This window comes from Amblyraja radiata, chromosome 19 (genome assembly GCF_010909765.2).
Source record: "Amblyraja radiata isolate CabotCenter1 chromosome 19, sAmbRad1.1.pri, whole genome shotgun sequence".
NCBI lineage: Eukaryota > Metazoa > Chordata > Chondrichthyes > Rajiformes > Rajidae > Amblyraja > Amblyraja radiata.
This window is the reverse complement of record NC_045974.1, coordinates 21,377,303-21,402,419: the sequence shown is the minus strand read 5'-3', so window position 1 is coordinate 21,402,419 and position 25,117 is coordinate 21,377,303. Positions and strand designations below refer to the sequence as shown.

The following is a 25,117-nucleotide window of genomic DNA, read 5'->3' as shown; positions in this document are numbered from 1 at the left end:
TCAGCGAAAAGACTATACATGATTACAATCAAGCCATCCACAGTGTACAGATACAGGATAAAGGGAATGAAGATTTAAAAGAGTGGAGCGATTGCAACAAATGGTTGCAGATCCACTTCTGGGACCAGCATGCAGAAAGTTGCCTGGCTTCAGTGTCATCCTGGATTCCTGAATTCAAATGCAATTCTTTTTCAGTTTGTTTTTAAAACAAAGGTTTATTAACATATTTACATCAGTTCTCAATTCAGTATTTACAAAATATACGTCGAATTAACACATTGCTGTGTGTCCAAGATGTCCTTCAGCACCCACTGGTCAGACAGACCGTGGACATCACATACTCCTTCACCAGGGCTCTGTCATATCCACGTAAGAGGCAGGCACTTGTCTGAATCCTCGTCTGCCTGCTGCATGGACCCATGTGCAATTATCTTAGCCGAAGGTGAACTTATTTTCCGATTAACTGCAAAAGGCTGAGAGCACAATTGGAAATTGGGGTACGGGCAGATATTGAAACAAGACCAGTGATTTTTTTTGTGGGGGAAGAAAAAGGCTGGGGAGAGGGGAGAGGGAAAGCATAAGAGAGTGGGATTAAGGGGTTAGAAGACGAAGGGGAGAAAACTGGGACCGACTAAGACATTTAGGGAAACAAGAGGAATAAAAGAAAGAGACATATGCTCATTAGTGTGCTAGCTTCAAATGCCCAAGGATGTCCCACGCTGATAACAGCCAGACAAATACAACTGAAGCCTATTCACTCCTGCAACATGTACCCTACCGATGATGAGACCCGCTCTTGGAGTACTGTGTACAGTTCTGGTCACCTATCTACAGGAAGGATGTCATGAAGTTGGTGAGGGTGCAGGAAAGATTCATCAGGATGTTACCTGGGCTTGCATGCTAGAGTTATAGGGAGCGGTTGGATAGGTTGGGCCTTTCTTTCTTCGCAGCATGGGAGGGCGAGGGGTGACCTTCTTGAGGTATACAAGATCATGAGGAGCATGAATAAAGTGAACGCTCAAAGTCTTTTCCCCAGGGTAGAGGATTCTAAAACTAGAGGGCACAGGCTCAAGGTGAGAGGGGAGAGATTTAAGAGGGACCTCATGGGCAACATTTTTACTCAGAGGGTAGTCCGTATCTGGAACCAGCTGAAAGAGAAAGCTATAGAAGCAGATACAAATATGACTTTTAAAAGACATTTGGACAGATTTATGGATAGGCAAGCAAATTGGACAAGCGTAGACAGCTAACTTAATCTGCATGGCCAATGTGTGCTGATGGCATCTTACCGTGCTGTACAGCTCTATGACAACATGACCGTGATGCAGTTCAGTAAAAATAGCACTGAACAGATCGGAAAGTTAAATTATTGAAAATTAAAGCAGAGACCAATAACAAAAACATAGGTCCGGCTTGATCCGCTTGGTGTTCTAAACAATAGACAGATCAGCATGGTATTGATATCTTTACTTTAAACTTCAGAGATACAGCGTCGAAACAGGCCCTTCGGCCCACCGAGTCCATGCCGACCTGTGACCACCCCGTACTTTAGCACTATCCTACACACTAGGGGCAATTTACAGAAGCCAATTAACCTACAAACCTGTATGTCTTTGGAGTGTGGGAGGAAACAGGAGCACCTGGAGAAAACCCACGCGGTCACAGGGAGAACATACAAACTCCATACAGACAGTACCCATCGTCAGGATCGAACATGGTTCTCCGGCGCTGTAAGTCAGCAACTCTACCGTTGCGCCACCCTGGTCCTGGCATTGCATCTTGGAATACCAGGTATTGAACACCAGAAAGAGGTCCCCACAGATTCTAGAGAAAGCCTTTTACAAACACAAGCACATTGTTTTCTCGGTTACCTTATTTACATGCTCAAAAACTTGGAATCTAAACATGCCAAGCCTCCAGTTCAGTGAAGCACCGACGAAAGATGCTGTAACAATTTGTAAAGCCGAGACAACACTTCCGATTTATTGTTCAGTTCACGATCAAAGAAATAGCACTAAGTTAACATTTTAATTTTTATTTGTATATGTCAAAATACATTTTTCAAAAAAATAGCCGGTAGCTTTTGCAATCAACTTCATGCGGGTGCATTGTCTGCGCAATACTACCATTAAAACTGACAGACTGGTCACATCATAGACTCCAATATAAATAACCTAAATATAAAACACTAAAATTTTTCAGTAACGCCTATTGCAGCTGTGAACATGCGCCCACATTTTAGGACCACACTCCGCTATTTCACGGCTCATCATACACTCTGAGCTCTGTGACAGACCAGTGTAAACCCTCTACTCTCACGATTTCTGTTTGTGTCGAATCACAGCAAACTGTCACACACCAATGACAAATAATCTCACCCAATACTGCTTGAACATGAAAAGCTAGTTTTCCCCTGGTATCTTTACAAAATCCAACTCCTGAGATCGGAAGCAAGAGTCTGATCCCACACCTATATTAAACTAATCAGAAGATGCTTCACCGCATCAAAGATACTGGGTGCCAAATGACCAGTTCACCATATAGTATGATGAGCAATGCAACACAAGAACGATGGTGTTTTTATGAAGGGGTATAAATTCACATTTAATACAATATATTTAATGATAATACAAGTTACTGCAAGTTTTACAATGTACAATGACTCAGCAATTTTGAACTCTTCAGTGGTTTTGTTTGCCGTATAATGTGCCGTGTGAAGTTGCACTGATGTTTAAATATATATTACCAAAATAAACTAGGGGTGGATGCACAATATTGGTCTAATGGTAAGAGTTCACTGAAATCATCTTTAAAAGGCCACACAAATATAGGAAGTGCGTTTTGATTTCTGGACTTTGTCACAATGGTTTTCCAACTTTTTGTAACTCTTCCGGTCAGCCATCATGGATACAAAACTAAAAAAAAAAAAGTTAGTGAACGCCATCATTTAGTTTCCCAAACACTTGTTTTAAAAAAAAAAAAAGTGATATTCCTTTGGCAAGAGCTTAAATGGCCTGGTGTGACTCACAGAATGCAAATCAGAGTGAGAAACCTCTCATGAATTTTGATGCACTAATATTTTTGCATCTGTGAACATTGAAATCCCACATCAAATATACCACTCAAGACACCGCACTTTTCCAAGAAATAATTTCATGAATATGCACTTTTTAAGCCTTAAAACCTCATTTTCATTTTTTTTAAAAAGATGCACTTTAGAGTAATCTGTTTTGTGTAATCATTACGCATACATGGTGCACTGAAACTTAAAACAGTATATATATATTTATAATACACACACACACATACACGCGCACTCAGTACCTGCTAAAATGAAAGTGAAAGCTACAGATTACACAAGAATTTATGCTAGATTTAAAAATTGTGACAGATGAAGGCCAAGATAATCTTTTGTAAAATAGATCTACTTCAACTGGCTTGTTAAAGCATCTTAAAGAAATGCATATTGCACAAACAGTGAAAGCAAACGTTTCACCAACTCTATCTGATCAATACGGTGGGACAAATCAGTACTCTGCAGCTACCTCTTACGTAGGACTTGGGTGCATTATTTTCAATACAGATGGCTCTGTGAATACTGTCCCAACTTAAACTGGCACATGGGCGGTTAGCACATTTTAAAACACTCTTAAGCGTGCAAAAGGAGGAGGACAACAATTCTGCGACACAGTTAAACCGTGCTGTATTCTTAGCTGTCTCTGTTGCAACAACAAAGGCAGTTTGTAGACGTGTTTTATGTACAAGTAAGGCTTTCTGGTTTAGTATCAGGGCACTTTCCGCCCTCCTAATGCATTCCTCATTTTACTGTAAACAAAGTTTTCGGCATTTCACTTCTTCAGCAGTTTCAGTTTCTGTTAAAATGGCCATACATTTATATGTATATATAAATATAGATATCCATATATAGACATTAAACAGGCCCGTAAAGAGGGTATTCTGAAGGATGGAAGTCTTGCAGGGCGTTCCATCTCCTTTTGATTCACTTGGCTGAATGACAACAATAGTTCGGAGCTATCGTACAATGGCAACGAGAATCCCGTTTACTTGGAAAGTTTGCTGATGACTCTGATCAAAGCTCCATTTTCGTCTTTTAGCCTCTGGTTGTCGGCTTTCAGGTCTGGTAGCATCTGTCGGATACAAAGAATAAATCAAGACAATTCATTCCAAACTTCAGCACGCATAGGATAATCACAAGGAAGCAGCCTGAAACATGGAAAATTAGCCATGGGAACATGTACAGACTTTGAGAGTGGAGCATTACAACTTTATATCTGTGCTTGCCAAGATTACTGCACGCCTTGGGGGGGGGGGAAGGGGGGGGGGGTTCTTTTGGATGCCAATGAAGGCCACATTAAAGCATCTTATATCAACAGTATTTTAAATCAAATCAGGATACTCAAGGTGTAGGATGGAACTGCAGCTGCTCGTTTATACCGAAGATACGCAGAAAGTGCTGGAGCATCTCAGCAGGTCAGGCAGCATCTCTGGAGAAAAGAAACGGTAGCGTTTCGGGTCGGAAAGAAGGGTCCCTGACCGGCTGTGTTTCTCCAGCACATTGTGCCTATCTCAGGGGTCGGTACTCAAGGGGTCGGTATTAAAATTGTGGCTCTATCTATCCTCTAAGGTGGATTTAATAGATCGTTTGTCATTAGTCTAAGAGCAGGGATGTTTAGCCAGACATCGTTCAGCTGTTGTGGTCATTATGTTGCGGTGTTTATAGGAAGACTGCCAAGTGTAAACTGATGTTATACTTCACGTGGCAAAACAATGACCGCATTTCATAGGCTTTCAAGCGTTTTGAGAAGATTGAGTACAATTAATAATTGCAATAGCACATTCTCCATCTTCTTAAACTTAAACTGCATTTTAGTTTATTAGTTTTTTAAGATATTGTGTTTATATTCTGACCTGCATTCTGATTCTGACAGATATCTGTGGCCGCTCTGGTCTGGACTGTACAGTAAACCCTTGCAATAACAGACCTCTATTTAGCGGATTCCGGTTATAGTGGACCGAGGCTCCCGTTGCACCACCCCCCACTTCCGCCAGTTATGCAACGAGCTTCCCAGTGCGAGAGCGGAGAGTGTTCGCAACATGAAGGTGGCGTGAGTACTGGGCCCGTCCCATCGCACCGCCTATGCGGCAGAGGACTCTGCGGCTCCCCAGCCCGTGAAGTCCTGCTGGTTTACCCCCCCACCCAACGCCATGGTCTGGGGTTCAACTTTACCCCCCCACTTCGTTATAGCGGACTATAACAGTCCCCACCTCCTGTGGTTCATTGTAACAAGGGTTTACTGTATTGGGTTGCTTCTGAACAAGGAAGGGGAAGTCCAAGAAATATTGGCCAGGTTGATGTCCACTCCTTATGAATCCAATGAGCACATCGAGTGAATGTTCACAAGCCGAAACAAGAGAAAGCTCACCAATGATCAGAAATTAAATCCTTTATCTTACAAAAAAAAAATTAAACTCCTAAGCCTACCGTGAACAAAACTGTGAATGTTCCCCAAAGGAGGCACAAGCTCGCTCAGATAACTATCTTACAAACCTCATGAATAGAGCCAGGATTTTGCCATAAAGCCATGCGCCTTTTCATGCTTTGTTTGATGATTTCACCAAGAATGCTTTTTTCACAATTTAGTGCCTTAATCAGCCTTTTTTTTTGCCGTTTTGCTAAAAGGTTGTGCTATTTTCTCTAGTTGTATCATGATTACATTGACGTTTTCTATGCTAATACGTTAATATTAATGTTATTATTAACGTGTTAACATAGTATAAATTACAAGAACATTTCCACCACTGGGGCGAAACCTGGGGGGCCACCGTCGGTCGTTCATACATTCGTGCCATCGCCTGCTGGTTCAGTCTTCTCCAAAATCTATTTATTGCTTCCAATTTTGCAAACTTCCCACAAGCTACCACTTCCCTTGAGAAACGTGGCAAAACATTAGTGAATAACTTGCAGGTTTTCAACAAAGTAACTGACGATATTCGTAAGGTTCCTGGCGATGTAGGTAAAGATATACAATGAAAATGTGAGTGATTTTAGCTAACAAAGATATTGAAGAAATACAAAGCATAGCTAAAGGTCTCAAAGGTAGTTGTAATTCACAAGATATTAACATGAATATAGAGTCTGTAGCTTCTTTCGGGTATGCACCAGTGATCTCAGCTGAGGTAGAAAGATGTTTTTCACAACTGAAGCACATTCTGTCTGACAGACGGCATAGTTTAACACCAGATAATTTGGAAAAAAATGCTAGTAATTATGTGCAACCAGGCAACTTTGGTCATTTAATGAAGTATACCATTATATAATCATTTTCAACCATAATTTGGTGGTGGAAATACATGCCTTTGTCTGCCTTCTTTTGTCAATAAAAGCCTTTTTCGTGCCTTTTTTGTAATTGTATTATGCCTTTTTGCCTGCCTATTTCAGAGTTTTTTAGTGCCTAAACATCCTGGCTCTACTCATGAAGTACAGACCATGTCAATGAACACACTATCTAAGCTGTAACAAGATTACATACATTGTAACATGTACTAGTTCAAACTCATACATTCAATGTACACTGCACTTAAAGATAACAGCAAAGCACTCAAGTTATTACACCTGTATATTTGTATTTTTAATTTACAATTCTTGTGACTTACGACAATGGATTCAATATAATACTGGGGATCCTGAACTAAAATTAATATATTACCATTTCAAGATTCCAGACTCTTATTTTCATACTGGTTCTCAACACACACACACACACACACACACACATGGACAGATACAGAAGGGTGGCGAGCAGCGGGGAACTCTCAAAACAAGTGACCGGCAGCTGCAATCTACTGACTCATGAACGCAGATGCTGTTGTGGTGACTGAGTGCAGAGGGATAAAGCCATTCGTGCTCAAGAGTCACTGGAGGAGAGAAAAGGCTAGAACACATCAGGGCTGACAACGGATGACCCCAGGAAAGGTGGAGTCCATAATGGCCCATTGTTCGCTGGGGAATAGAAGGATACAAGGATGCGAAGTGTGGAACTGGTAGGACGACCGGGATATGGGAGGGTGTTGAGAATGCAGGAGTTACTAAATTAACGTTCATACCGCTGGGCTGTAAGCTGGCCAGCCAAAATATGAGGTGCGTTACTGTAGTTTTAATGTACTATTGTGTTTTAGCCTTGAGTGGTGACACAGAAAACCAGGCAGTGGTTGATTTTAAGAATTCACACCAATCCCCAGTGCAGTTAAAAAGCCATGCAATTTGTGTCGGCTAAGCTGACCAACTTGCCTTCTGTTGGTCAACGCAACGAGATGGTGAATCTTGGCAAGCTCACAGGCTCTCCTTAAACCCACATCACCTACGCTGGAGAGCTTTCTCACAACACTGGAGCACCGAAACGCAGAGAGATTAGCGGCAGCACAAATATGTACAAGTCACATAGAACTGCCCAACTCTCAAAAAAGAAAAGCAAAACATTTGCATTCCACAATTTTGGACAAAGCACTGTAGCAAAACAAAAACAGCCCTCGCCCAAAAAGCTGAGCGAAAGTGGGAGTAGAAAGCTAACCAAAGTTCAACACCTGCCTGGCTGCGAAGGGCAGTAGCAATGAAGAAAAGAAAAGGAGTTACAGGTCCAGAGCCTGCAACTGCCTATAGGACTCAGTAAGCTTGATGACCACTCGGGTCAGAGCCCTATTCTCAGTCAGTAGCCGCTCATTTAACTGCCTCAGAGTCTGAATCTGACTGAGGTGATGCGGGTTCTGCAAGGATCAAAACACAACAAGAAACAGAATTGGAAAGCAGAATGAAAAGCATGTGCATAAGAAAAAAAGTTAATAAAATGATAACTGTGCCCATTTTCCACTTGGCACAATGGCACAGACCTTGGGAATCTTCTCACAAGGGAGTACTTGGCTAGGTAACACAGGCTGATACAATAAAGACCTGATTTTCTGGTACGTATTAATTAATTATTAATTTAAATACGAACACAGATTCTATCTCGTACGAGCCTATGAATATCAAATCGTGTCTGAACAGGAAGAGAATTTTTGATTTCCCAAAGGACACAATGACTATATAATGTCTGACTTCAGTCGAATTAAAAATATGTCAATTGCACTAAATTTAAATGATGCATTTGTGAAAATGGACAAAACTCCATATGCCAAGAAGTGGCTGAAAGCAATTAGGAGTCAAAGTGGATTGGTGGGGGAAGGACAAGGAGCAAAATGTCAAAAATAAGCTATTTTGAAACAGCTGTTATATGCACAGCCATGTGTATAATTTGAAATATCAGCTACTGCTCCCTGCTTGAAAATGAGCAGCCTTGGTTTCAACGGTCTCCAGTGTTTTGCTCCTCCTCTAACATTCTTGAGATGTAAGGTACAATTAATGCCCATCACTCCACCATTAACCATTCCTTCAGCTTTTGCTGAAGAATTTGCCCCTTAAGCCTGTCTGCCTCCAGCTTTCTTCCACCTTCAGAACGTTTCTGGAAATTCATTTCAATACAATCCTTTTGTTTAATTTAGAGACACAGCGTGGAAACAGGACGTTCCACCCATCGAGTCCACACTGACCAGTGATCACCCATACACTAGTTCTATCCTACACACTAGGGACAATTTACCTTCAAACCCGCATGTCTTTGTGATGTGGGTGGAAGCCGGAGCACGCAGAGAAAACCCACGCGGTCACTGGGAGAACGTACAAACTCCGTACAGAGAGGTCAGGATGGAACCCGGGTCTCTGGCACTGTAAGACAGCAACACTACTGCTGCACCACTGTGCTATGCTAGTTGTCTTAACTGTCATCTTATACATGGCGAACTCCCATCATTCAATTAGAAAATGAATACTGTTAATCCAACCACACTAATTCACTGGTTACTTGTACTGAATTGACAGATATACACTTACTATAGTGAAAGTGGAACCCAAACAACTGGGGAATGGCTTCCTATGTGTTACTTTAATGCCTGTGAGAATAATGATGAAGAGTTTGTCCTCTCAATAGTCAATTCAGCAACTGAAGTTGACATACAAATGATCAGTGGACTCCTGAAACTAAGCAATTCCTGCTGCTAGGTAGAACCAAACTACTTACGTTGACATGTGTGAACTACGAGACACTTCAGGAAGACTTAAAGCCATTCCACAGCTGGGATTATAATAAACATGTTTTTAACATTATTGCCCGAACATCAAGTATGGCTACTTGCACAAAATGACTGAAATACACGTCAGTAAATACCCAGTAATAAAATACAATAGATTATTATATTGTAGATGCATAACCTTCACCAGAACAGTAGGAGCGTGCAAGTTAAAATTAAAATTATTGGAAAGATTAATTCAACGAAAAGCTGCAATATCCCAAGGGCATGGTGATAAGTCTCCCAGGGTTTGACACAGATGGCAACAGAAGAAGTAGATGTGTAAGAAGGAACTGTGGATGGTGGATTAAACCGAAGATAGACACAAAAAGCTGGAGTAACTCAGCGGGGCAGGCAGCATCATTGGTTCTCACCTTCCAAAATTTTACCAAGTCTAGAATGGCTCCTACAAATCGAAGGATGTAAAATGTGATTCTGACATTTAAGAAAAGTGGGAGAGAAGAAATGTAAAGCTACAGAATAGTTTGAGTAACTGCTGGAATCTACAGTTTAAAAAAAAATTGGTGATTAGGCATCTAAGAATATCAATACAGATTCAACATTCAAGGAAAATCACATTTGATGAATCTCGGGTAGAATTTTAACAGAGTGATGTTGTAAATAGCAGAATAATCAATCTGGTTTGTTTATGGGATATGTATTAAGAATTGGTTAGTAGGCAGTAAACACAGTTGGAATAAGAGGATTATTTGCAATTCTGAGGCCACGACAAATGAGGTGCTACCTCACTTGTTACGTATTTGGGACCCTGTTGTTCAGAATTTATACCAGTGAATTGGATAATGGGATCAAGTGCGGTGCATCCAAATTTGTTGACGATACAAAGTTAGATGGCTGTGTGAGTTAAGATGCAGAGCCATCTAAAGCTAAATTAATGAGTAAGAATGTGGTAGAAACTGGAACATATAAAATCATCCACTTTAGAGAATAAAATAGAAAGAGAGGTGTACTTTTTGAATGGGTGGGCAATCTGGCCAAAAGGTAATGTGGAAAAGCTCTTAAAAACAGCAACAGCGCAGCAGTAGAGTTGCTGCCTTACAGCACCAGATACCCTGGTTCAATCCTGACTACATACTGTCTGTACGGAGTTTGTTTGATCTCGCTGTGACTGTGGGTTTTCTCCAGGTCCTTCCTAAAGTGTTCGCATTTGTAGTAGGTCACTTGGCCCAACGAGCCTGGGCAAAAGGATCTTAAAGGCTACAGAAAAAATAGGCTAAGGACAGTCATGAAAATGGTGACCTTAGTATATGCTTTCTTGCACAGGTCAGGGCACTGATTATAAAAGTTGGCAAGTTATGTTGCAGCTGCATAAAACTTTGGTACAGCCACATTTGAAGGTTTGTGTGCAGTTCTGGTTGCCCCTTTACATGAAAGAGGTGGAGGCCTTCGGGAGGGAGCAGAAGAGGTTTATCAGAATGCTGCCTGGATTAGAGGGTACTAGCCATAAGGAAAGGATGGACACACTTGGATTGTTTTCTCTGGAATGCCAGAGGCCGAGAGGAGACCCGATAAAAGTTTACTAAATTATGAGAGGCACAGATACGATCACGGAAAGTCAGAAGCTTTTTCCGCCATGGTGTAAATACAAAGATCAAACATCATAGCTTTGAAGGCAGAGAGGGAAATTTAAAATATGCAGAGCTAATTATTTTCCCCTCACATGGTGGGTGCCTGGAACGTGCTGCCGGGGTGGTGGTGGAGGCAGATACAATAGTGGCGTTTAAGAGATTTTTATACAAGCAAATGGAAATGCAGGGAATGGAGGGATATGGATCGTGTGCAAGCAGGGATGACTGCTTAAAATTAGCATCAAGTACAGCACAGACAAAGTGGGCCAAAGGGTCTTTTCCTGCACTGTTTTATAGTCCAGGAGTTTGGCAAGAACAATCATGGTGCATTGTGCAATTCTCGCTTTGTATCCAGATAAGAATATCGTCGTTGAGTCATACAATGTGAACGAAAGGCCCTTTGTCTCAACTTGCCCAGACGAACCGACATGCCCCATCTACACACCTGCCTGCATTTGGCCCACTAAACCTATCCTATCCATGAACCCACCTAAATGTTTCTTAAATATTAGGATTGTACGTTGAATGATTGATTCCAAAGGTGAAGAGAAATGCAATGAAGAGATTACAAGCAAGATTACCCCTTGCTGACAGAACGAGGAATGGTCTAATTCAAGATTCGAAGCGGGGTCAACTTGACAAAAGGCTGAGAATCTGTTTTGCTCTTACTGGGATGTCTAAAACAATCAGTAATTGCCTCAGTGCTAGAAGTGCCATTGAATAATGATAATGCCTTAGGATTTGATTGAAATTAGTTCACAGGCAAAGAGGCTCTGAAACCAAAATGTAATGAAGTGAGCAGTCCAGTAAAAGCTGCTTATATCTCTAAACTTGCCCTCAAGACTGAACGCATGCCATTGAGGCATCCACAGGCAAGCAAATGCCACCTATCTTCCCAAAACACAGAAATCTGAAAATGAAGACAGGGACTGAATCAACTAGTAACCTGCAAATTAGAGAATGCCTGCAGACATGCAGCTCAAGATAGAGTAGGTGTAGTTGTCCATGAATAGGGCCTGTGAAAGTTGGCCTCAGTTTCAAATAGAAACCTCAGTCTGATGATACAAAGTAGATGCCTTCATTCCAAATCTGGCAGCATACCCAAATCCAAGACAAATTGTTGAAATAAGGATTATGGTTTTGCAGAACTGCAAGGGTGAAGAAGAAATTTAAAAATGAAAAAAATATAAAAGCCTGAAACATTTAAAAAAATTTTTTTTATAGGGTCCTATACTATCAATGCTGATGTTGGAATTCAATAACAATTGCACCAAGAATTGGACTACCTTTATCTTGCACTATACATTATTCCCTTCACCCTTTATCTGTACACTGTGGACGGATCGATTGTAACCATGTATATTCTTTCCTCTGACTGGATAGCACCCAACAAAAAGCATTCCACTGTACCTCGGTACACGTGACAATAAACTATACTAAATAACTAACAAACATAACATGGTACAATCAATGCAAGGTGATGGAGCCATCTGAACATTATATGCAAGACAATTGTAGACCCTATTTAATACTCTACACTACATTATGTACATTGCCCTCCTTAATGTTTGGGACAAAGACCCATCATTTATTTATTTGCCTTGTACTCCACAATTTGAGATTTGTACCAAAGCATACCATCTCATCTGTGAAACACAATGGTGGGGGTGTTATGGCCTGGGCATGTATGGCTGCTGAAGGTACTGGCTCACTTATCTTCATTAATGATACAACTGCTGATGGTAGTAGCATAATGAATTCTGAAGTGTATAGACACATCCTATATGCTTAAGTTCAAACAAATGCCTCAAAACTCATTGGCCGGCAGTTCAGTCTATAGCAAGACAATGATCCTAAACATACTGCTAAAGCAACAAAATAATTTTTCAAAGCTAAAAAATGGTCAATTCATTAATGGCCAAGTCAATCACCCGATCTGAGCCCAATTGAGCATGACTTTTATACGCTGAAGTGAAAACTGAAGGGGACTAGCCCTCAAAACAAGCATAAGCTAAAGATGGCTGCAATACAGGCCTGGCAGAGCATCACCAGAGAAGACACCAAGCAACTGGTGATGTCCATGAATCGCAGACTTCAAGCAGTCATTGCATGCAAAGAATACTAAACATGACTACTTTAATTTACATGTCATTGCTGTCCCAAACGTTATGGTGCCCTGAAATTGGGGGGACTATGTATAAATACTCCTGTAATTTGTACAAGGTGAAACCAAAATGTATAAAAATTGCCTTTATTAAAATCTGACAATGTGCACTTTAACCACATGTGATTTTTTTCTATTACAAATCTCAAATTGTGGAGTATAGAGGCAAATAAATAAATGATGGGTCTTTGTCCCAAACATTATGGAGGGCACTGTACAAATGAATACCCCCACCTGTTTATCCACTGAAAGGAAAACATTCAATTGGATTGCACGTGCGCTCATATGATTGCAAGGAATGTTTGTGCCAAATGTGCAACTGAACCAAGGGGAAAAGACAGGGCATTAAGATTTTGTCAAAACAGTGGTACAGCTCCCTTCTATACATCAGCTATATTACATTTGTGTGGCAGATATTTGTGGCTAAACTAGGAATTATATATTTTTAAACTTAAATGATTTATCCACACAGTCTTTCAAACATTTGAGATGGTTTACATGTAACTATATTAGATCTAAGCAACGTTTAAGCTTATTAGAAACAATTACCAATGTTAATCCATTATGAATCATTCCCAAAATATTCACAAACCTTAATATTTCAATTTTAATTGTGTGTTCATTCAATTTACTGTGAACAGCACCATTGTATATCATCAAAAGATAAAAATGCCAGTTTGCTTGTACTGCTCTTAAATGAACACCAGTATTTTAGACACATTTGGTGTTGAACTTCATGTTAATATAACAGTGGAGTCATCTTTACCTTCAGTTCTTCTTCCATTTCAGCTATCTTCCTCTCCAGAGATCTTCTTTCCTGTCAGATAATGGCAAACTGTCACTCTATCCGAGAAACCAGAGCATATCCTTTTATTTCTTCAGCCACCATTAGAAAAGCAAAATCTTTATACTCTTTATTTCACTAGAATGATTCATTCTAGTCGCTTCCTTGGCAGTTTGTGTGATGATCTTGTGATGCTGCTGGGAATCTGGATTTGTTGAACCACTTCCAATGGGCAATTCTGGAATGCCCTTTCTCTCTTGTACTTCAAAATGCACCTTAAAATTTCTGACCATGCTTTTCACATCTGCCAACTGAACCGATGTCAATTCTTTCCTGACAATGCTGTCAAATGGCTTCTGTCAATCTCTGCTTTAAAAATACCCATTGAATAGGCCTCCACCGCCGTCTGTGGCAATGAATTCCAACAGATTCACCAGCCTTTGACTAGAAAAATTCCACCTCATCTCTTTTTTATAGATATCCTTTGGCAAAGGATGCCAAAACATTGTTCCGCAATTCAATAAACACCTGCACAACTGATTTCAATGGTTCTATTATTATTGATACTAGGTTAGGTCTGCATTATGAAGTGTATTACAATCTAAAAGAGCACCAAATTTCAAACTTACCCTTTTCTCCATCTCCAGCAGTGACCTATCAGCTTTTCTTTCTTGCCTCTGAAACACAAATGTAAGGTTGATTGGTTAAGAAAATTGTCCTCATTCCAAAGTCAGGTTACAGCAGCATGCCTGAGATTCGGTGAGGACATCTATTAGCGTGGTTAGTCAGTCGCCAGAGTCTCTGATGCTCATAATCTCATTCTTTAGCCTTTCGACTTGAGATACAGCGTGGAAAAAGGTCCTTCGGCCACTGAGTTCGCACCGACCAGAAATCACACTGTACACTAGCACCACCTTACACACACCATGGACAATTTACCATTTTACCAAAGCCAATTAACCTACAAACCTGTACGTCTTTGGAATGTGGTAAACTGGAGCACCCGGAGAAAACCAACAAGGTTCAAAAATTATACTCCAAAAATTCTGCAAATAATTTCACTTTGGCTGATTGGCAGGGAGGGTAACATGACTTGGTTCTGTGAAGAGAAGTAAATTCCTTCAACTACAGAAATGAAATAAACTTTACTGTAGACAGAGATATTTTCCAATACATGCACTTTGCAACAATTTTGGCTGTAGATTTGATTCATCAATCAGAGCCTGCAAGTTATTAACTCTCAAAGTCAGCAAGATCAGTACGGTTGTATTGCAGAAAGCAAGTCAATATTAAAGGCATGAATTTGAAACTAAAGATTCCTGATGGTGATCGTAAAGAGCTTAGTAAAATAATATTTCTATTTGCAGGCAAGGGCAGAATTGCAAGATTGTCACTAATAATTACAAAAGAGAAACTCCCCCAGAGAAACTTCCCACTTCATCGCAGACATTGGACATTTTCACTGGAAATATAACAATATATAATGCTGTAACTATATTCTGCACTCAAAGTATTTTTCTCTTTGCACGACCTGTTGTACTTGCACAAGGACTGATTAATAATAATAATAATAAACTTTATTGCGGACTCAAGGTCCAGACAAGGGGCAACATTACATAAAAAATGCATTGCATATTAAATATCAAAAAATACATATAAAATCTTAGTATATCACTTATAAAAACATCATAATTTATATTTTATTTAAAACAACACAATACATAAGTTAAAAATCCAGATTAAAAGAATGATCAATGTCCTACAACGAGACAACGAGACCAGTTTCTCCACAGCTGGGATTCGTAGCGTGTAGAGCTAACCCTTATGTTTGACAAGGCCACAATAAGCACATTTTTAGAGTCATTTATCCTGCAAATGAATTTATACATGTGATGTCTTAGGATAGCTTCTAAAGTACTGACTCTTGCAGCCACAAACATATTACTGGCACTACACCATCTAGGTTGCCTTAGCAGTGTTCTCATGGCATCGTTATATGCCACCTTTAGTCTCTGCATACTTGTCTTTCCATAGTTCAACCACAGGTGCGCAGTGTAGAGTGGTGTACAGTATGCTCTAAATAGCGACATCTTCACCACATCTGCACACGCACCAAATTTACGCAAGAGAATATTCGCCTGTACATACAGCATGCGTCGTTGCCTATAAATATCCTCATCATCTGTCATTTGTTCTGTAATAATATGCCCTAGATATTTTACCTTATTACAGACACTAAGATTATTGTCAGACAATTTAAAATCAGGAAATTTTAGACATTTATCCTCTTTGGTTCTACAGATCATAACAGCACTCTTACTAGCATTATATTTAATGTCATGTTCCACACCATACACAGAACATATAGTAAGGAGCTGCTGGAGACCAGCGCTAGATGGACTAAAGACCACAAGATCATCTGCATACATAATATGGTTCACAAAAATATTACCAATCACGCACCCAGTGTTACAGGCTTTCAATGTTTAGACAATTGTACTTGTGTATGGTATGATTTGACTGAGTAGCACAAAACAGAAGCTGTGCACTGTGATACTAATATACCACACACATATATCCATGTATAATATAAATATATAAAGATAAAAACATGGAACTATTGGCAACATAAGCACTGTAAGAACACCTTCCTCCTGGAATCATTATTGTAAATCTGTCACATTTAAAGGCCATTTGGACAGGTACATGGATTGGAAAGATTTAGAGCGAGATGGGCTAAATGCGGGCAGGTGGGACAAGAGTAGATGGGGCATCTTGGTCAGGGCAAGTTGGACTGAAGGAACTGTTTCCATGCTGAATGACTATTAGCATAAGCAAATCAGACAGTATAAACATATTTCAGGACAGGCTAAATAAATGTTTAAAAAAAAGGAGTTAGAGATGAAAGGTGTGTATCAATCCCAGCATTTAACTTTGGGCCAAATAGCTTATCCATCTCCATTTTCATAGCTTGAGCTAGATGGAGAGTTAAATATACTTGATCCTATGGGTCCTGTTGTTAAAGAGGATCACAAAATGGAGTAAAAAATTAAGGCAGTTCTGCTGAGACTGCAAAGGTCTGAAGAGACCACACCTGGAGCACTGTATGCAATGTTAGTCTCTGAACGAGCAGATATATTAGCCCGTGAGTCAAGGTTACAGATCTATAATGATTCCAAGGAGAAAGGAGATCTTGCAGGAGAGGAACTTGAGTAAGATTGTCCAATGTACCCTTGACCTTAGAAAAGGGATGAGAGAGTGGGATATCATAGAAATTGTGTGAACGGGTAATCGATGGTCAGCATGGACCTGGTGGCACAAAGGGCCTGCTTTCATGTGATATCTCAAGAAGCAAAATGAAGCATGATCACATTGAAGCAAGGAAGATTCTTTGAGGATTGAGAGAACAAATGCCAAAAGGTTATTTACCAAGGCTGCCGATACTTAAATAACGGAAAATCAATTCAGATTAGGGGCCGGCTCTTTAGAAGATGAAAAAAAGCTTTTTTCCCCAGAGTCGTAAACATTTGAAATTTTCCCTGGATTTCTCGTACATTGGAGGGTGAGAGCCATGGATTTATGGACACATAAAGGATATGGTGATTGACCAATGAAATGGATGAGAGCCATGTTAACAGAAGCAAACTTCCTGCTTTATTTATTACAGAATAGCTAAAAAAAGCTGCAGATGCTATTAGTCTGAAATGTAAATAGAAAACTATAAGAAAACTCTGCAGGTGAAGCTGTAACTGCAGTTGAAGAAAGATTAACATTTCATTGATGATCTTTCCCAAAACATTCCCAATATTTTCTGTTTTAATTTCCCATTACAACCTGATGCTCCTGTCAGAATCTCTCTTCACAAAAGCTTCCTGGTGAACATATGGATGTATTCAAAGGAGAACTTGTCTGTGCACTGATGTTTGATAACAAGAGCCTTTCAATTCAATGATACTTTATTGTCACATATACCTAGATACAGTGAAATGCTTTGTTTTACATATAACCTGGTAAAATCACACAGCAGACCCTACCTGGTCAATACACAAGTGTTGCCATGTTTTGGTGCTGACAAAGTTACAGAAGTTCACCGAACACTTCTATCCACTGCCGGCCAGAGTACATGACATCAAGCCTTCGTTCTCAGCACCCTCCCCCAAGCCGGGTCTCCCATCACTCCCTATGGGCCTCCCATCCCCACGCCGGATTCCCCCTTCAGGAGCATGTATTATTGGAATGGATCCCAATTCTATTTCCTGTCAAGTTTGGCCCATATCCGATTTGAGGCACCCATTTGAAAGAATATTTAGGATAGAAAATAAATGAAAGCAGAATTTCCCATGTCCCAGGAATGAATGTTAAAGAATAACAACATTTAAAAGACATGTAGACAATTAGGAAAGGTTTAGAGGGATATTGGCCAGGTGTTGGTGAATAGGACTAGTCTAGATGGGGTACCTTCGTCGGAATGGACGGATTGTGCCAAAGAGCCTGTTTCCATATTGTGTGATGAATAACTAATTAATTGTGTGATGCAATAACTAGTCAAGACTTGTCAGTGGTCTTTTCAGTATTATCTCTGCAACTAATTAGCTTTGGATAAAAATAGCATATAGAAAATTGATACAATACCATGGCGTAACTCCTTAATACATGGACACAATAGAAACTCCGTAGTTGAAACACAGCAGAACACAGTGCAGGCATATGATAAACGAAGCAATTTGCATTCCAGTTTATGCAACATCCCTTCTTACAAGTATAGGGGTGGCTTGGTAGCACAGAGACCCAGGTTCGATCCTGACAACGAGTGCAATCTGCATGGAGTTTGTGCGTTCTCCACGTGACCGTGTGGGCTTTCCCCGGTTTCCTCCCACATTTCAAAGACATATAGTTTGTTGGCTAATTGGCTTTGGTAAAATTGTGAATTGTCCCCAGTACATAGGATAGTGTTAGTGTGCAGGGATTGCTGGTCAACGAGGACTTGGTGGGCTAAAGGGCCTGTTTCCATGCTGTATTTCTAAATTAAACTAATACAGTTTTAAGATGCATTAAGGCTTAACAATTTAGTTGGACCACAAAGTTTTACTGTTGTCAGAGTGTAGCTTCCTTGAAATTTACGACATCCATCAAAAAGTGATCCCGTTGAACATACCTGTGTTGTTTTGTCCAATTGTACCTTCAGCTCCGTCAGTTCGAGGTTCGTATCGTGTAGACTTGCCTTAAGCTTTTCATTTTCTGTTAGGAATTGTTCATAAAGCTGTGAAAATACCACAAAATTTAACAAAATAAGTCCCAATGTTCCACATACAAGATAAATATCCATTCCCGTCCATGTTAGCTTGAGTTTAGTTGAGGATACAGCAAGGAAGCAGGCCCTTCGGCTCATCGAGGCCATACCAACCATTGATCACCCATTCACACTAGTTCTATGTCATCTCATTCTCACATTCATTCTCTTCACACCAGGGGCAATTTTACAGAGGCCTTGCCACACACAGGTTTGACATTTTTTAAGGAGCTGATGTTTGGTTTACATCCTACAATGAGACGACTAACCTAAAGCCTCAAACTGAGAAGTTGGTTTGCACACTGTTAAACCTGAGGTTCACAGTTACTTTTGTCTACTCTCATTATTACAAGCCTCTTTATAACGGAATTTGGCCGTAGTGGAGCCTCTCCACAGTAATCTTTACGAACACAGGTCGTTAGTTACACTGCGAGAGGCCACTGACATTGACAAACAATGTCCTTCCATTAAAACTTGTGCAATACAACTCCATGAAACAATGTCACAAACGGCCTTTAGCATTTTTAGCTTGCAGTAACAAAAACATTTTTAGCTGTTAAAAAGAACTTTGCATTTGAAAACAAGCCGTTGCTTCACAGAGTGGCCACGGTGGTTGGAATGTATCTGTTACTTGGTTATTGACAATTGGCAATAACAGACACCATTCCATATTCCCTTTCCCCCCCCCCCCCCCCCCCCAACATGGTCTGAAATAATGAGATAATGAGGGTTATCTTTTATGGAGAATATTATTTCAGTGGTCACCTTTTTATAATCCAATGCATCTTCCTTTTCTAGTCTGCTCTGGGGCGCAAGTCTATTTTCTTTATATGAACCATTTCGACTTGTCGATAGGTCAGAACCCTCGTTATTTGCAGTGCTAGAAAATCCAGAGACATACCTGCAATATAAATGTAATCATCTTATAATGTTGTATTTACAGGATTTGGTAACACAGTACACTGACAGCAAAAACACAAATCCTAATGAAACAGAATATTATTGTTCCTATTACTTCTGCTTATCTTAATAAACATGATTTGCATACATTTGTAATTTTATTCCCCAATGGTATTAAGAATCTCAATTACTTATGTTTCCCCCTCCTTGCCACCCAACAGATTTGCAGCAGGTACATCATTAAAACAGTTTATTTTTTAAGTTATTAAAAAATAAATCTTACCTTGAAAGTCTGTCATTCTGGAGGGGAAAAACAAGTCAGAGGTTAGAATTCAAATTTTAAAGCTGTTTAATCTTTTATTATTAAAAAAATGTTCAATATAGAACCATCAAGTTAAGTAATTATTATTTTAAAAAGATAAGTTATTTGTTCAGGCAACTCACCAAAGCGACAGCATTTCATTTAACAAAACTTGAACATCTGGAACATTTCCCAATTATTATATAAAAAACAAAATTTAATAAGGTGCAACACTTGGCCTTATACCTCCTCCTTCGGCCTTATCCAGGGACCCACCCCGATAGTCCTTAGGGGAGAGATGTTCACGTGCACTTCCTATAACCTCATCTACTGCATCCGGTGATTCCAATGTGGCCTCATGTACATTGGCGAGAGCAAGCACAGACTCAACGACTGTTTCGCTAACGACTTGTGCTCAGTCCCATACTCTCTGTTCCGGGCCTCCACCACCGCCAGAGAGAGGCCATGTGCAAATTGGAGGAACAGCAGACCATTTATCACTTGGGCAGCTTACAACACAGTGGTAGGAACAGTAATTCTCCAATTTTAGGTAATTGACGATTGTGACACAGCGTTTGAGACACAGATTTGAGACACAGATCTGACTGAAACTTGGTGATCTTTTAATAAAGCAATGAATTTAAAGATTTAAAATGATTTAAGATTTAAAAAAGATTTAAATTTAAAATTTAATCATGATGATTAGTCCAAGGGCGAGGAATTGTAAGTTATAATCGAGCTCTTGAATACAATTATTTTTTATCATGTATTTTCATGTAGCAATTAATATTTTAATTTAAGAATAGCATTCCCATATTTCTATTACATGTTTACAAGCACAGCTGATTACATAATTCTAAAATAATATTTGATCCAAATACTGAGATTAATTTATGTAAAAAATAAAATTTTAATTATGACATATGATTGACAAATGAATTTTTTACCATAATACTAATTAAAAATTCATTAAAAATCCCGAGCGACTATTCGTTACATTAATTTCTGGAAACCAATATCCCAGCTCATTAATTTACTTTGGAATGAGGGGTTGCAAATCCTCATATGTATCTGGGACAATTTATATTTGAACAAGCACATTTAACTTCTTCAAAGAAAACAAACTGTTGAAGGAACTCAGCAGGTCAGGCAACATCTGTGAGGGGAACTGCACAGATGATGTTTTGGGTCAAGACTCTTCTTTAAGACCCTCCTGTCCTTTTCCCTTCAAAGGACCCAGTGAGCTGCTCCAGCAATTTGCCGTTTTCCTCAAACATCTGCAGTCTCTTGTGCCAACATCCAACTTTATGGTAAGCAAAGTACTGTAATCCAACGACAAGCTACCAATGCCAAATTTGGGCATTGCAAGATGAGTTTTATGGCTGGAAGGTAATAGAACTGGACTCGTTCAGTTGTGTCATGGACCTGTTCGTTTTGCATTTTATTATTTCAACCCTACCCTTAGTTTAGAATTTAAATTCTTGATGATCTGCCAAAAATCAGTGACTTAGAATTAGCCAGACACAAAATGCTGTAGTAACTCAGTGGGACAGGCAGCATCTCTGGAGAGAATGAATGGGAGATGTTTCGGGTCGAGACCCTTCTTCAGTCTGAGTTCCCGCTGAGTTACTCCAGCATTTTGTGTCTACCTTCGATTTAAACCAGCATCTGCAGTTCTTTCCTGCACGCTAATTCTTAGCTGTTCCAATGGTTCAAAATAAATCAAATGTTTTTGGACAGCTTCAGAAAAGATATTACATCATTGGAGGAAGTACAGACTAATACTGTGCCAAGCATATACATGGAGGAACCCAATCACATCTCTTTCTCTGCACACTTTTTAAAATAATTCTACAAAACCCTTTCCAAACTGTATTACACTCCAAAAGTCCACAGAACCTAGAGCAGTCCAGTATGGGAACAGGCCCTACAACCAACAATGTTTGCGCCAAACATGCCAAGATAAAGTAATCTTCTCTGCCTGCACATGACCCATGCCCCTCCATTCCCTGCGTATCCAGGTGTCTATCTAAAAGCTTCTTAAATGCCACTAATTGTGCCTGCCTCCACCATCAGGCCTGGCAGCACATTTCAAGCACTCACCACCTTGTGCAAAATCTTACCACACACATCTCCTTTGGCCACTCTCAATATAAAGCTATACCCTCAAGTCTTTGACATTTCTAGCGTGGGAAAAAGGTTCTTACTACATACCAGATCTCTGCCTCTCATAATATTGTATACTTGCCCCAAATCTCGCCTCAACTTCTGAAGTTCCAGAGAAAACAATCAAAAGTTTGTCCAACCTCTCCTTGTAGCTACCACCACTTAATCCAGGCAGCGTTCTGGCAAACAACTACACCCTCTCCAAAGCCTTGACATGCTTCCTGTAAAACAGAGACAACGAATACCTGGGGCATAAATACCTCACTGGGGTCTTGGTTGGACTAGCCATTGAAATAATGTGGGTACTTCAGTGATTCAGTCTGGATATCTGCAGCAAATGACTCACTTCCTGACACCAATAAACAAGTCAGGAGTTTGATGGACGAAGGTACACAAAAATGCTGGAGAAACTCAGCGGGTGCAGCAGCATCTATGGAGCGAAGGAAATAATTTCCTTCGCTCCATAGATGCTGCTGCACCCGTTGAGTTTCTCCAGCATTTTTGTGTAACTTCGATTTTCCAGCATCTGCAGTTCCCTCTTAAACAGTTTGATGGATGAGTTCAGCTACAACATTTACCAAATAGTGAAAGGCCTGGATAAAGTGGATGTGGCGAGGATGTTTCCACTGATGGAAGAGTCTAGGACCAGAGGCCATAGCCTCAAAATAAAAGGACGTACGTTTAGAAAGGAGATGAGGAAGAATTTATTTTGTCAGAGGGTGGTGAATCTGTGGGATTCATTGCCACAGACAGCTGTGGAGGTCAAGTCAGTGAATATTTCTTAGGTGGAAATCGATAAACTCTTGATTAGTACGGGTGTCTGGGGTTATGGGGAGAAGGCAGGAGAATGGGGTCGAGAGGGGAAGATAGGTTAGCCATGAGTGAATGGCGGAGTAGACTTTATGGGCCGAATGGCCTAATTCCACCCCTACAACTTATGAACATCTCAAAAGCTTTACATCGTCCAGGACAAAGTTGTACGGTGTACTAATAGTTAAGGGGTTGAATATTCAGAAAGGTAATAAGATAAATTACCATTAGTCCTTCAGGGCCAGTTTGCCGGCATAATTTACTGTGAGGGAGTTTTTTGTGAATAAGCATACCATTAAACTTCCATCAACTTTGTCCTCCTGTTTGATTTAACATTTGTTAGGATGAAATAAAAACACTGGGTCTTCCAATGTTTACCACTTCAGGTCAATATTGGTAAAGGAACTTTCTAAATGTATTCGATGTGGAGTCCAAGAATTTATCAATGTTAACACATTTTCTCATCTGGCATCATCTGCTGCCCAAATATGTGCATTTATGGAGCTGATCTGTTTTATGGAATAGGATCTATTGCAGTAAATCAATTTCCTAGTGTTATTTGGCAGAAAATGTTGCCACAAATACAGATTTCAAATTACGTTCCAGGCAGGAGTCAAACATTTCCCTTTATTTGAAAAAAAAGTGTAATGAATCTTTAAAGATTACGACCTATTCTGGTTCAAACACGTAGTAAAGCACACACAGAGGTAAACATAAACGAATATTCAAGTATGAGCTCCTGCAAAGATACACTAGCTTCACTATTCCAACAGCTTCACTATTCCAAAATAAACATTTCATGTCTGCTGCTTGGATAAGGAAAGTTACCTGGCACTTATTTGTTCCCTCTTCAGGATCTGACTGCTGTTCTTGGTCATTCTCATCACTCTGCAAAGGATTGAAATATTAGGACAAATGGTGTGACATCTCTTTAGTATTATTGGCAGATATTCTGTGGCAGTCCAAAACCCTCACAGTGTTACATGTGGGTTGTTAGCAGATCAGTTGATGAAATACCAGTACAGAACTATCCTGGTACAGAGATGTAGTTAATTTGCACAACTTTAAAATATGTGATATTGTGCCCTAGTGCATGGAAACGTCTCTTCCGCACACCTTGCCCATGCTGACCAATATGCCCCCATCTACACTGGTCCCATCTGTGCGTGCTTGGCCCATAACCCTCTGAACCCATCTTATCCATGTTCAAATGTCTCTTAAATGTTATGATAGCACCTGCAAAACATTTGGACAAGTACATGGATAGTTTAGAAGTACAGCGTGGGAAAATGCCTTTGGCCCACTGAGTCCGTGCCGACCAGCAATAATCTGTACACCAGTTCTATCCGATAAACAAGGGACAATTTACGGAAGCCAATTAGCTGGCAAACCTGCACGTCTTTTGGATGTGGGAGGAAATCGAAGCAACCAGAGCACCCGGAGGAAACCCAGGTGGTCACAGGGTGAACATACAATATACGTACAGACAGCACCTATAGTCAGGATCGCACCCGGGTCTCCGAAGTTGTAAGGCTCTACCGCTGTGCCACTGCGGGAAAGGTTTTTTTCCCCCCACGGTATTATCATCATGGTAAACTCTGATATAGTATTTGATGTGATGCTGAAAGTATGTTCATCCCCCATGAGCTAACAAAAACAATTAAAGGATGAACTGTACTTCTCTTCCCAAAATCATCCTCTTGCTTTACCTTCCATTGTTGAGTTATACACAGTAAATTCAATGCTTCATTTGGTTCCTTTCACTCTTTCCTCATTTATGTATGTTCAAGAATTACATTTCCCTTTCTCCCTACTATGAACTATTGATTCCCAGTTAGTGTGTTTAAAAGGTCTTGTTGATGGTGAACATGAAATTGTCAAACTGTCACCAGAAGCCACCAAATGGAAATCTAATCCGCTACATCTCCTTCAG

At 40.0% G+C, this 25,117-nt stretch overlaps 1 protein-coding gene across 8 annotated transcripts in view; it reads right to left on the bottom strand.

Moving 5' to 3' along the window:
- Nucleotides 1–2,019: 2,019 nt before the first annotated feature.
- The window catches only part of ppp1r12a (protein phosphatase 1 regulatory subunit 12A), a 128,969-nt gene continuing 105,871 nt past the window's right edge, over nucleotides 2,020–25,117 (bottom strand). For 6 of the 8 annotated variants that reach the window (XM_033037947.1, XM_033037948.1, XM_033037951.1 and 3 more), the window contains 8 exons: nucleotides 24,013–24,072; nucleotides 20,191–20,207; nucleotides 19,773–19,908; nucleotides 18,873–18,977; nucleotides 14,347–14,394; nucleotides 13,700–13,750; nucleotides 7,607–7,782; nucleotides 2,020–4,148 (listed from right to left, as the gene is read on the bottom strand). In XM_033037947.1, coding sequence (XP_032893838.1) covers nucleotides 7,648–7,782; nucleotides 13,700–13,750; nucleotides 14,347–14,394; nucleotides 18,873–18,977; nucleotides 19,773–19,908; nucleotides 20,191–20,207; nucleotides 24,013–24,072 — 552 coding nt within the window. In that variant the 3' untranslated portion in view covers nucleotides 2,020–4,148; nucleotides 7,607–7,647. The remainder of the gene's footprint in view (nucleotides 4,149–7,606; nucleotides 7,783–13,699; nucleotides 13,751–14,346; nucleotides 14,395–18,872; nucleotides 18,978–19,772; nucleotides 19,909–20,190; nucleotides 20,208–24,012; nucleotides 24,073–25,117) is intronic. The other 2 variants (XM_033037949.1, XM_033037954.1) reach the window with 1 other exon arrangement.